We start from the raw sequence: 15,012 nt of genomic DNA on the forward strand, positions 1-15,012 counted from the left end.
CGCTGCAGTCTCTACTGTGCATGACTGCATCGGACAAACATACTTGGCCTTTTATCATATAGGATTGTGCATATTTAGATAATGGATGTGAATTGGGATGTTGTGTACAATTGTATACTCTAGCTAATTCATGAGGTATAATTCTGACTTTAGTTTTCCTTGCTTGTAGATTAGTAGGACACAGGCACATGACTGAACATACTAGTTTTGTAAAGGTAAATAATAACGCATCTCAGAGTATTGTTAGGTGCTGGGAATTAGTTATTTTAGTGCTTTTTGACACTATCCTTCTAATGATGCAGTGCACATTGCTCAAAAATGTTGTTCACCTGAGGGAAGATATTCATACTATGTGGTTACTTGGTGTTGACTCATGAAGCAATTGACCATCTTCAGTCAAAGTTGTTTCTAGGTGTGTTCACGTATTGTAATTTTAGTTAAAATATGTTTAATAAGAGACTCTTAATAAGCCTGTGCTTAAAGGCAAAATTAATCTTAAAGGCGCAGTCTACAATAGAATTGTTATTGTTTACAAGAGAGATAATCCCTTTATTACTCATTTCCCAGATTTGCATAACCAACACGCTTATATTAATACACTTTTTACCTCTGTTGTTACCTTGTATCTAAGTGGCCAAATTATTCTGTCGGCATTTATCATTCACTAGAAATGCACCCCCTGCACATTCGCCGCTAGGGGGTTTTAATCATCCTGATCGTATCTAATCGGGATGATTGCTATCCGCCACTTCAGAGGTGGCGGACAAGTTAAGGAGCAGCGGTCTTAAGACTGCTGCTTCTTAACTCCTGTTTCCGGTGAGCCTGAAGGTTTGCGCAGAAACAGCTGCTTTGGGGCCAATACTGGGCTTAATAAATTGGCCCCTAAGCCTCTTCTGATAGCCCCCTGATCCCATGCCTTTTTATTTATCTATTGACTTTCATTTAGTACTGTGTTGTGCTAAATCTTAAATAACTCCTCGGGCGTGAACACAGTTATCTATATGGCCCGCATGAACTAGCAGTCTCCTGTTGTGAAAAGCAAATATCATGTGATAAGAGGCTGTCTATAGTGACTTAGAATCAGGCAGAACTTTAAAGGTTTAAATGTTATAAAGTATGTTAATAGAACAATGTTGGTTGTGCAAAGCTGAGAAATTTGTAGCAAAGGCATTATATATCTTTTTAAACAATTACAATTTTAGTGTAGACTGTCCCTTTAAAGGAACATAATGCCATAACAATGTAATATTGTGTGTATGTATGCTTGCTGATGATTGTGTTTAAGCCCCCCCCCCCCCCGGGATAAAGCACACAGCTAATGTTGTGCCCCAGGTGTTTTTCCAAGTTGGTCTTGAATCATGACATGAAAGGTGATTGCCAGCTAAGTGTATATGCCACTCACAAATGCCGCCTTACTTGTTCCACCTTTCTGCACAATGCATTGCAGCCTGAAAATACTTTTTAGCTAACAAATAATAATGTAAAATTAGAGGTTATATCCTGTAAGTATTACTATACAGCTTTAAATGGCAGGAGGGCAGCTTCAACCTGTCCCTTCTTTCCTTATCAATACCTAGTGCTGATAAGAATCCATGAAGATTACATACTTAATAATAGGTCCAGTCAGTCAGGTTTTCTATATCTGAACTCAATGAGTTTTCTTCAAAGGTGTCTTTATTCTCGACCATAGATGCGATACTTTTTTATCGGCATTACTGAGAGGCTGTTGTCTGTTAAAATGAATGTAAAAGTCTAAGATTCAAATGTTCTGTTTTATTAGTGTTTTATTTTCACACTTTTATATAGAAATAAAGTCTCCCGAGCACCAAATCACCAGTGATTGATGGGTACTTATGACTGACGCTCCTGTTTGGTTCTGATGAAACAGAGCATTTCATTTTTACACTTTTTAATTTAATTACATTTTTTATAGGTTTATGCTAAGGTAGACATCTTGACTCCTAGATCAGAGAGATTGACTGTAGACTGTGGAGAGATTTCATAGACCTTAAAGGGACATTGAACCTATTTTTTTTTTTTTTTCACGATTCAGACAGAGCATGCAATCTTAAACAACTTTCCAATTTACTTCTATTGTCTAATTTGCTTTGTTCTCTTGGTTTCCTTTGCTGAAAAGCATACCTTGGTAGACTCAGGAGCTAGCTGATTGGTGGCTGCACATATTTGCCTCATTGGTTTTCCTGATGTGTTCAGCTAGCTCATAGTAGTGTATTGCTGCTACTTCAACAAAGGATACCAAGAGAATGAAGCAAATGTGATCATATGTTTATCGTTGTATGCTCCGATTCACAAAAGTAAAATGTTGGGTTTATGTCCCTTTTAAGATAAAATATTTTTGTTTGATAAATCCTTTTAGTAAATGTTTAATTTATTTGTTGTTCTGGCAGTAAGAAACAACAGATTTAACCCCTTCTTGGCAGCCAATGGATTAAAAATCTAAGTTCTTTTTGTCATTGTTCAGTTTTGGGGGGCTCAGGGGTTTAGGGTGTTGAATGAAAGCAAAAACCATGAGCTGCAGATATAAAGCAAACAAATGTCTCTAGCTCATATTATTGGCATAAGCTGTAAATATGTTTTTATAGAGGCTGCAAGTTGCAGCAGGAGATTATATAAAAGGAATGTTTGTGTAAGTGTTGCTTTTATAGGGAAATGTTTATTTAAGGTTTCTGTTGTAAAGCAGAAGGCTTTTATGTGAGCTGTGTATTTTATTTCTTTATTTCAGTCTGAGGACCTCAAGGTGCCATGGGTTACCGATTGTGCAAGCTAAGACTGAGTTTCAGTTTATTGCCAACTGGAATAAGTTTATCTTTGTCTCTCCCCCCTCCCCCCTTTCCTCATCATATGGTCTCAGTCCCTTTTAAATGGACACTAAAGTCAAAAGTAAAGTTTCATTATTTAGATAAACATATAATTAAAAAACAAACAAAAAAACTTCCCAATATACTTCCATTTTCAAAATGTGCAGTTTTACGCACACTTTCCGAGGCTCTGGCTCCTATTGGGCATGTGCATATTGTATCAATATATGCAGTTTGTGATTGGCTGATGGCTGTCACATGATATAAGGGGAGAGAAAAATAGATTACATTTGAAATTTGCCCAAAAACATTCTACTGGTCATTTCAAACTCGAACTATGTGCTATTGCATTGTATTTTTATTGTGTATCAGTCAATTAAATTCTACCATATTTAGTGGTCCTTTAATTATAGGTGAACCTGTCTTATATTCTTTATTCTCCCCTTTAGGGGCTGTGTATATCCAGCCCTAGGACTCCCATCCTCTCTTGGCTCTATATCCATGTGTAGTAAGTATTTGATCCAGGGTGTGCTGGATGTATATAAATTCCGTTTTTAAAATACGTTTCTATGCACTTTTTAAGGAAGGTGAATCTATATTATATTGGTTTAATTCATAGAAAACCTATTATCAAATTTGCAATTGTTGCTTGCTGTCCTCTGTTTAAACTTAATTTGATGAGGGCATAATAGGGTAGGCTAAAGATCATACACTATATACATATAACATTGTTACAATCTCAAACAATGCTAAAAAAAAAAACTACTACCGAATATACAGTTATTTGTCTGTCCCTACATATTACACAGTGATTACTTAGCTCAGCTTATTTACATATGGGTTCTAATTAATAATACATCTATTCACGTCCTGTTCTATGTATTAAAAAACAAACAAAAAAAATAATTTGCCCTGCTTAGTTTTGGCAAAGAGCATATTCTCCTTCGTGTACCAATACAGCATAATTAGTTAGTATTGTACTGGATGCTCAGTTTGATCGCCCACATGAAAACTAAACCATTTTGGGCTTCATAAACTTGTGTTCCGCACCATGATCATTAAAGGGACACTGAACCCAAATTTTTTTCTTTCGTGATTCAGATAGAGCATGACATTTTAAGCAACTTTCTAATTTACTCCTATTATCAATTTTCCTTCATTCTCTTGGTATCTCTTATTTTTGGTGAACAACCTGGGTTGTTTTTGCTGATTGGTGGATAAATTCATCCACCAATAAAGTGCTGTCCAGTTTTCTGAACAAAAAAAAATCTTAGATGGCTTTTTCAAATAAAGATAGCAAGAGAATGAAGAAAATTTGATATTAGGAGTAAATTAGAAAGCTGCTTAAAATTGTATGCATCTAAATCACGAAATAAAAAATGTGGGTTCAGTGTCCCTTTAACTGTGACTTGGTCCACCTATTTCACATAGCTCTTTAATTAAGCTAGTGATGATCTTAAATGGGTATACTTTTATTTTTGAGATTCCCAGATACAGTCAGCAATATGTTGACAGTTCTTTTCTATTAAAATGCATATTTTGAACATTCCAGCCCTTGATTAAGAACTATAGTAAATGTTCCGCAGCAATGTCCATGCAATGCAAGTAAACCACTGATGTATCTATGATGTTTTGCATACACGATAAAGGTGGTCATTTAAAGGGACATAGTGTTCCATGTTTTTCCATACCAAAGAGCAGATGTAAAACATGTCAAATATTTGTCCCCTTTGACATAAGTTAAAGGGATGTTGTACTGTAAAATTCTCTCATTTTATGCAAATCTAATCATCCCTAGAGTCTATTAAAATGTTTACAAGTTACTCCTTTACCTTTATTTTGTGATTTGATATAACTGTTGCTGCCCATTTAAACCACAACCTATAATGAAAAATATAAGTACAGTAGTATTTACCATAGAAAAGCTATGTAAAGAGAAAAGTAGTAAAAAAATTTTTTGAATTGCTCTCTAAGTATGGACCTTTTTTGTTTCTACAGAAAGAGATAAGGTAATTATATTTCTGTGTGCAAAGATAAGAACGTATGGTCTTCCCGCAAGCTCAAATGGGTTGTGGTTTCAACTTAAATGTTTTTTTTTCAACTTTATACCTAGGTATGTAAAACTATTGCTCACTGGCTGATTGGGAAAACTCTCAGGGGAAAAAAATTGGTTTATTCAGCAAAGGAGTAACCATTAAAAAAAAAAAAAGCTAAGATCTGTAGTACATTTTTAAAACATTTTCTCAGACGAAATATAGAACATTTATGAGTACAATTTCCCTTAAGAACTGACAATTTTTCTCAAAATTGTTTACTGTGAAAATATTTGCTCGTATATCTCTCTTCTGCAGCGTATATGTTTGTGATTGGCTGATGTCTGTGTTACATGATACAGTCAGCAAGAGAAATGGAAGTAACTGAATTTAGTCTGATTTTCAAATGAGTAGTATTTTTTTTTTTTTATGGTGTATTAATGGTCCACTGCAGGCAAGCAGAAATGTTGTGTTTGAAGGGAATATATTTGTGAAGGCTTGAATAGAAAGTGTTAATTTTCCATGGACATATGTGCATATGCATTTTTGCACGCATTCTCTCATATTTTGTCTCCCTCAAAGGTGACTGCATGCCTGTGTGCACGGTGGAAGTGGACGCTTGGTGTTCCCGACAGGGGAAGTTCTTAAATGCAGCTGTGAAAACAGTTAACAACCTACAGCAGTTTTCTCACTTTCTCTGCAAACAACTGCACACAGAATCTTAAAATTATTCCTTTCTTACAAGAGAGAATGTTCAACTCAATCAAAGCAAATGCTATGTAAAATTCCAGATACATTTTAGAACATTCACACATTTTTCCAACAGCAGAACTGCAATGAATAGAATGTGGATTTTTTTTTGACTGCATGCCTAAGGTTTATAGACCTTTTTGTAGAATTTACTGCAATAATCTGCATGAGTAGTTAGTTGTTATTTCTGTCCTTGCTGAGATGTTTGCAATCTCAGTTCTTAGTGAAGTAACACACACAGTGAAGAATGCATTAACACACACCAGAAATATAAATATATATATATGTGTGTGTGTGTGTATGTATGTAGACTCTGAGCAGACAAGTGAGCGTGCACGTTTGCTTGCGTACACACATTTTTTAGGTAATATAAACATTCACTCTGCAATAAACTGCATCAGTAATTCTCTGGTATTTCTCCACTGACTGAGAAGATATCAGTCTTAATTCACACAATTTCAAACACATGGGCAGCATATTTTTCTCTGTACAAGCATTGTGAACAGACGTCCACACACAATTTAATTCAGCTATAAATACTTGTGTATGTATATATATATATGTATGTGTGTGTGTGTGTATGTATGTATGTATATATATATATATGTGTGTGTGTGTGTGTGTGTATGTATATGTATATATATATATATATATATATATATATATATATATATATATATATATATATATATATATATATATATATATATATGTGTATGTGTGTGTGTGTGTGTATATATGTGTGTGTATATATATATATATATATATATATATATATATATACACACCTATTTTAAATGTACAATATAGCTCTCCCAAACAACTTTCCAATTTACTGCTATTTTCAAATTTTATTTGTTTTCTTGTTATCCTTAGATGAAACGCAGGGATGTAAGCTCAGGAGTGTGCACGTGTCTACACAGCACTACATAGCAGCAGTTTTGCTACAATGTTATACATTAGCAAGAGCACTAGATGTCCGCACTATTTTCTGTCATTTAGGGTTTCGGGCTTACCTAGGCATCTCTTCAACAAAGAATAACACAAGAACCAAGCAAATTTGATAATAGAAATAAATGGGAAACTTTTTAAAATGATATTCTCTATCCGAATAATGAAATAATTTTTTTTTTTGCGTTTCATGTCCCTTTAAAAACAGTAGAAATACATAATCCAAAAGTGCATATTAAAGACACTGCAATGCACTTACTATGAATCTTAAGTTAGTAATATATTTTTTTACATACATTTCCTTTAATTTGCCAACCCCGTGTACGATATGACAGCCACCAGCACTGTGAACTTTTGCACATGCTCTGTAGTAGCTGTTGTCTTATAAAGTGTGCGTATAAAAGACGATGCATAATTTGCTAAAAGGAGGACAGTAGGAAGTCTCTGCTTGTTAGCAAAATGTAATATACCTCAATGAATTAAAAATGTGGAGCAGAAAAAATTAGGGGCAGTCAAGGTGATCAAATCACTGCGGTTTATGTATATTACTAGCAACCATAGATATACAATTATTGACTTATATGTTGTTGGCAGCCAAGGGGTAAATGACTGTTCACTTGTGAAAAAAAAATAATGGGGAGATTTCCAGTATTTTTTTGGCAATCCTGTTTATGTGGGTTAGATAGATAACCTGCACATATTTATGCTATAATAAAATGCTCTAAGTAACTGCATTTATATTTACAAATTAAAAGAAACCTTTTAATATTTTTGATTTTTTTGTTTTATAAATATATAAAAATGAATAATATTTTCCCAATATTTGAATATTTATGATGTGAATGTGACTTGGCAAATAAGTTATTACACAAACCCAACCCGAAATTCTGTTCCTTCAGCGCCTATATTTAGTGGAACAAAGTAACCACACTCTTCATCTTGAAATGGTAGGTAATTACAGCAAAGTAATAATAAAAATGCAGATACATATTTACTGGCGTCTTGGAATTTTTTTATTATGGAGATGTGGTGAAAACCCTCAATTTGCTATTCCTAGTGCGGTTTGGGGCTTTGCTTATTTCTGCAAAATGGCATTTTTCCTGTCCTAATAAAATGGTATAATAGGGGAAATTTGCTTATTTATATGGAAAGCTAAATATACTGTAATTAAAGTGACAGTATTTCAGTATGTCATAGGCAGCAAAATACTATTCACTTTTTTTTTTTTTTCTTTGGAGAAAATTAAGAAAAGATTTGAGAAGAACATAGACTACAGTAAGCCACTAGAATTTGCAAATGATAAATACATTTTGCAACAGTGTCACTGTTGAACTTATGTGTACACATCAATCTTGTGACATTGCTGCTGGGATTGAAAACTTCCTATCAGTAACCCTAGATCCAACCATAGCTCTCACATCTGTTTCGCCACTTACATGTCTCAAGATCTGTGATCGAAGACATTCCGGTACAGCAGTCTCATGGGTGATAAAATGTGTTAACACTTAAGATTTTGGTGCTCAACATTGTCTGTTAACAGTCCAATGTGGCAATTGTGACTGATGCATATCCTTCCATACGCTGTGTCATATAAACTATTAGATAAATATATATTTCTGTTTACAAATGATTCCTCATAAGCATAACCTTGGTACATCTGTTAAACACATCAATAGGAAATGTTTAAATGTTGTTTCCACCAGTTTCTGGAATGTTGTTAACTGGTTGTAATGTCACTAAATGGTGTTGACTGGACACTGTGTCATCTATCTCAATGCCAAAAGGTTAGAAACTGACTATGATTCAAAGGGACATTAAAGACCCCAAATTTGTAATACAAAATGTTTATTTGCGGTAAGAAAACATCAAAACTTTACAATATACTTTCATTATTTATTTTACCTTTAATTTAACTCTGGAATGTGTGACTTTTCATTACCCTAAGATTCTTTAAAGCAATGGGCCCTCCTGCCATGTTGTAACTTAGTTATTCGAGATTTAAAAAACTGTTGTCTCTATATCTCTTCCACTGAGGGTCCTATTTTTTAATGAGCTGATACAGTAGCTATCTGACAGGGTTTAAAGTCCATGTAATATTGCTACATTACACAGTTAGTGACTCATAATCTGTCCATAGTTGTCCTTATCGGAAAAGGTTACATAAGAGAAACCTAGGTTTCAACATGGCAGTGCCCAGTATTTTAAAGAAAGTTGAACTTTTTACAAATTTCTTCAATATTTAAATAACTAATCTAATCTAAAAAAATACATTACATATTCTCAAGCTAATGTTTGCTTTGAATGCATCATTATTGCTAGAATTTATTTACTGTTTAATGTCCCACTAAAGTGCTTTATTATAACGACCTACAAATTTATGGAGTATGGAGATCCTTAAAGGGCCACTAAACCCAAAATCTTTCTTTCATGATTCACATAGAGAATAGAAATTTAAACAACATTACAATTGACTTCCATAATTTATTTTGCTTCATTTTTTAAATATCCTTATTTGAAGAAAAAGCAATGTACATGGTGAGCCAATCGCATGATGCTTCTATGTGCAGCAACCAATCATCAGCTAGTGACCATATCTAGATATGCTTTTCATCAAAGAATTTCAAGAGAATAAAACAAATTAGATAATATAAGTAAATTAGAAAGATGTTTAACATTGCATTCTCTTTCTAAATCATAAAATAAAAAATGTAGGTGGCATGTCCCTTTAACCTTTTGAACTGTTTTTCATCTCCATATAATTTACCTAAAATGACAGTCTAGTCAAAATTAAACTTTCATGATTCATATAGGGCATGCAATTTTAAACAACTTTCTAAATTACTTTTATCATCAAATTAGCTTTGTTCACTAGGTATTCTTTGTTGAAAGCGAAACCTAGGTAGGCTCATATGCTAATTATCTGAATGCATTTGACAGTTTTTCAGTTAGACAGTGCTAGTTCATGTGTGCCATATAGATAACATTGTGCTCACTCGTGGAGTTATTTATGAGTCAGCACTGATTGGCTAAAATGCAAGTCTGTCTAAAGAACTGAAATAAGGGGGGCAGTTTGCAGATGCTTAGATACAAGGTAATGAAAGGGGTAAAAAGTATATTAATATAAGTGTTAGTTATGCAAAACTGGGGAATGGATAATAACGGCATTATCTTTATAAACAATAACAATTTTGCAGTAGACTGTCCCTTTAAAAACTGTTGCTGCGGATGTTGTATTAACCCTTTGCTGCTGTTGTAGGTTCTGGGCTCCCAATCAGGGAGCAGGACAACGCAGAGTTTGGAGGCTTCGAGTGATATTTGCGGCTCATGCTCGCTCACAGACAGTCAGATGGGGTTGCTCGTAGAGTGGTGCGCAAGAGGCGGTTACACTGACAAGATGCTGTTGCTCTTCCTGATTCTGGTCAGCTTGACAAAGGCTCGTCCGTCATACAGTCTGGTTGAAGACACTACTTTGGAACCTGAAGGTAAGAAGGGCTCAAAGGGCAGGGCACCCTCATCTTTTGTTTATCATTCTGTTTCATTGCTGTAACAAAAAACAACAACTATAAAGTGGGATATACTTAATAGAAATCACCATTTCAAAAGGATTTTACCTTAACCTTTTATTATTAATTCATTAATGCAGTGTCCATTACTTCCTGTCACAGGCTGGGGTCTCTACAGGAAGGCACAGGAATCGTGTTGCTAGAAGAGACACTATAAAATAGCTTAAAGTCAGTTTATAGCCCATAATCAGTAGAGGGCTTCTGCTGCAAAAATCATGTGACATTAGAACTTAGGTTTTGTAATGTCTGCGTGCTTATTTAGCTATAGAGGCTACACTGAGAATTTCTAAGTTCGCATTTTGCAAGAAAACAAATGGCTTTTTTTTTGCTTTTTTTACACAATCTGTTTTTTTATGTTTACTTTGATTTTGTTTGTCAATTTAATCACTGCAGTGATTGTAATACCCTCATACATGTAACCTACCCTTATTGCACTTGTTAGCATATATATTGTAATATACCCTATGGTTTTATTAGACTTGTACAGCGCAGCAGAACCTGTTGCCGCAGCCGCTTTATACGTAGTAGTAGTAGTAGTAGTAGTAGTAGTAGTAGTAGTAGTAGTAGTAGTAGTAATAATAGCTTTAGAAAGAAAAAATGCAGTGCACATTCCACATATAATTTATAGAATGTTTTTTACATTGTGCTTTGAATCATCATTTTACATTCATATAACTGAACAAGCAGTTAAATATGCTGGACTTAAAAAATGTAAAGTAAAAACAGTTTAAGTTTTTTAAATTGAAAAATCTTAATGATCGGTAGTTGAAAGATACTTCCTATTACAGCTTGGGTTCTTCCTTCCACTGCTCATTGGCCGATAGGTACTTCTATTATATTGCTCATTTGTTGATAGGTACTTTCTGACTACTGCTCATTTTTCGATAGGTACTACCTATTACTGCTCATTGGCTAATAGGTACTTCTGACTACTGCTCATTGGCCAATAGGTTCTTCCTATTACTGCTTATTGGCCGATAGGTTCTTCCTATTACTGCTCATTGGCCGATAGGTACTTCCTATTACTGCTCATTGGCCAATAGGTACTTCCTATTACTGCTCATTGGCCGATAGGTACTTCCTATTACTGCTGATTGCTTGGTACTTCTGACTACTGCTCATTGGCTGATAGGTACTTCCTATTACTGCTCATTTGCTGATTGTTACTTCTGACTACTGGCTGATAGATAAAAATTAACATTAGGAGAAATTACACATGTATTTAACTGTAAAGATCTTTTGTTTATTACACATTTTCAATCCTGCTCTTTTATATGCATGACAGAAAATGTTATGGTATGATGTCCCTTTAATTATCTTATTTCACAAAATGATTTTTGAAACCAAAAATTAATATAAAGAACCAGCAATCTGAATTTTGTTTATTGCTTTTGTCTTATCTTCATTTTAAACTGTTTTTATTTAGCAACATGTCGGTATTTGACTTTTGTGTAGCTGACCCAGTCCAGGTCTAGAAGCTATATATCCCATGTGCTTGGTGGTTCCGTTTTTTGTGCTCTTAAAAAAGATGTGGTGGTCGTTTGGACATATTTTGCTAAAACCTGACATTTTTGTTATGGAGGTGAGCATGGTCTGAGTTCTTAAAGGGATAGTCGAGTCAAAAATAAACTTTCATGATTCAGATAGAGCATCAATTCTAAGTAGCTTTCTGATTTACTCCTATTATCATTTTTTCTTCGTTCTCTTGGTATCTTTATTTGAATGTAAGCTTAGGAGCCGGCCCATTTTTGGTTCAGAACCTGGGTAGCGCTTGCTGATTGGTGGCTACATTTATACACCAATCGGAAAGTGCTTCCCAGGTGCTGAACCAAAAACGGGCCGGCTCCTATGCTTACATTCTTGCTTTTTCAAATAACGATAACAAGAGAACGAAGAAAATTGATATTAGGAGTAAATTAGAAAGTTGCTTTAAATTGCTTCTGAATCATGAAAGTTTAATTTTGACTGGACTATTCCTTTAATAAAAAATAAAATAAAATGCATGAAAGGGGGAGAAAAGAACAAATGTATAATAAGAAATTTTATTTTACAATCTCAAAGTTTGATTTTTAAAGGGACAGTAAACATCTTGTAATTACAAGACATTTCTGTTGTGCTGCTATTGAACAACATATTAGCCAATTCTTAATGTTTTTTAAAACAAATTTATCTTCCTTTATTACTGCGATTTATTTATCAATAGCCAAACTCTGTTGTATTCCTCAGCCGGAACCTGTGCTTTAGTCCACAGTGTTAGTATAGAGTGCATTGTTTTGCAGTTGTTATGTGTTATAACCCATTAGGGACATATTTGTAGCAGAGTTAGCCTTAAAAAGTCAGCAGGGTGCAGTTTAAGTTCTGGGAATTAGAAATTGCTTAATTTTCAGAGCTAAATTACATGAAAAGGGAGCAAAAGAAACAATCACATTATATTGCAAACCTGTTTCATTACACATAACTAAACAATTTATAAACACACATCAAGGTGTTTACTATCATTTTAAGAAGTTTTGAGGCTAAAGCCTCTTGTACACATTTGCAAACATATGTTATGGTTTTAAGGTTTGAATAAGTAGGTTTATATCTACAGACAAACAATTGCATAGCCATTTATTTATTTTATCATCTGGCATTCAGTCTGCAGAATACTAAGCACACACGAATACAACGTTGACACCCTTGACCAGCTGATTAACAAATACAAGGTTCCATACTTAGGCTTTTTGTTTATACTCTGCAACTTACTTTTGCATGAGCAACCAATGGAACTATGGGAGTAAGTCACAGGTGCCCACATTTCCCGGGTCTAAAACACCGGTATCAAAGATGATTTTTGTATTGAAAAAAGACGAAAGAATAAAGTTTATTATAAAGTTATAAATCAGATATTCTGTCCCTTTTTTGATTTGCTGCAAAACTATATTTTTCTTCTCCATGTACTGTGCGTTACAACAATGCTACATCCTATTACATTATATAAAAGACAAAACAAAGGGTCGCCTCTTTGTTTTGTCTTTTATATAGTATCTCTGGACCATTGTTGGTGAGGAGGAGGCTGCCATCGTTGGGAAGAAAGATAAACATCTTAATCTGAAATTGAACTTTCCTTTAACATGCCAAATTGCTGGCAATTCTAATTGTATTTATATGCTCTTATATCATTGTGGTTATTACTAGCTATTGATTAGCGCTCACCCTTTTGTTGTTTAGATCCTATTACATTAAAGGGATATAAAAATGAAACTTGCATGATTTAGGTAAAACATGTCATTTTAAGACACACTTAAATTCCACTTCTTTTTTTAAACGTTCTCTTGGTATCCCTTGATGAAAAATAATACGCAGATATCCTACACTAGTGGGAGCTAGTTGCTGATTGGTGCCTTCACACATTGGTCTCTTGTGATTGGCTAACTATATGTGTTCAGCTAGCTGCTAGTAGTGCAACAGTGCTCCTTCAGCAAAGGATAACAAGAGAATGAAGCAAATTTGATAATAGAAGTACATTGGAAAGTTGTTTAAAATTGTATGTTCTATCCAAATCATGAAAGAAAATGTTGGAGTTTCCTGTCCCTTTAATTGCTACATTGTTTGTGTTTCAGAAAAGAGCTACTCATTTGTAAATTAAGTCACATAAAAACAGGCTCAAAAGAATAGTGGCTTTAGAACAAATGCCCTTTAGCATGAATCTGCTTGTTTGTTTGTGTCAGACAGTATCAGCGAGTCTTTAACCCTTTAAGCTGCAGTCCATTGTTTAGAAGTCAGGGGTCTAATGCAGAGTTTAAGATCCTTCAGTTAGTTTTATAGATAAAGTTCAACAAATAAATGGACAAAGAGCCAAATAACCTAAATCTATTTTTTAGCTACAATCCTCAATTACCAAATCTGTTTTGCACATAAAAGAGCACAATTTAAAGGGACATAAAACCCACACTTTTTCTTTTTTTCTTTCATGATTCAGATACAGCATGCAATTTTTAGCAACTTTCTAATTTACTCCTATTATAATTTTTTCTTTGTTCTCTTGCTATCTTTATTTGAAAAAGCAGAAATGTAAGCATAGGAGACGGCCCATTTTTGGTTCAGCACCTTGGTAGCGCTTGCTGATTGGTGACTACATTTAGCAAACTTATCCTTTGGCATATATTTCCCACTGGCTGGTAAGGACAGAGCCCGCATCTTTATTGGCTGATATTGACATTCCCTTTCTAATTTACTTCTATTATTAAAATGTGCACAATTGTTTTATATGCACACTTTCTGAGGCACCGGTTGCTAACAAGCATGTGAAAGAATTCATCCAGTACAAACATATATGCATTGTCATTGGCTGTCACATGATACAAGTGGGAAATTCAGACTGTGTTATTGCACTGTTGTGTATTTGTTCAGTATGCAATTGTACTGTCCCAAAAAAATATGAGCCACTGATTCTGGCAGGAATACGTGAGGACTGGAGTTAAAAAAAACACTGGTCTCTAATGTTTACAATTTGTAGAGAAATTTGATCAAAGTGTGAGATAACTTTGCATTAAAAGTATGTCTAAAATGCAGTATCTGCATTCACCCGTTACATAAACATACTTTGAGATTAAGGTAACAGGCAATCTTAGGACATTTTTTGACTTGATGAGAAATGTGTGACACTCATATGCCCCCCCCCTCCCCCAGACACTGTTGCACCCCAATGCCTGAGGTGATCTTGTGAAAACAGAGGTACATGGCAACAAGTGACTACAATAAATATCTCTTGATGGGTCATCTGAGAAGAACTGGTGTTTGTCCTTCTGTCCTTCTTTAGTCCTGTCTGTCTGAGATGCACAGTGACCTAGGTTTAGAAGGTATGGGAGTAATGTTACCCATCCTGTTTTTGGTGTCTAAAGATGGAGCCACGCC

The 15,012-nt window shown here is 34.5% G+C and overlaps 1 protein-coding gene across 6 annotated transcripts in view; it reads left to right on the plus strand.

Annotated features, from left to right (window-relative positions):
* FGFR2 (fibroblast growth factor receptor 2) overlaps window positions 1–15,012 on the plus strand; it is a 157,447-nt gene that overhangs the window by 23,317 nt on the left and 119,118 nt on the right. For all 6 annotated transcript variants that reach the window (XM_053692646.1, XM_053692649.1, XM_053692647.1 and 3 more), the window contains exon 2: window positions 9,810–10,035. In XM_053692646.1, coding sequence (XP_053548621.1) covers window positions 9,900–10,035 — 136 coding nt within the window. In that variant the 5' untranslated portion in view covers window positions 9,810–9,899. The remainder of the gene's footprint in view (window positions 1–9,809; window positions 10,036–15,012) is intronic.

This window comes from Bombina bombina, chromosome 9 (assembly GCF_027579735.1).
Source record: "Bombina bombina isolate aBomBom1 chromosome 9, aBomBom1.pri, whole genome shotgun sequence".
Classification (NCBI taxonomy): Eukaryota; Metazoa; Chordata; class Amphibia; order Anura; family Bombinatoridae; genus Bombina; species Bombina bombina.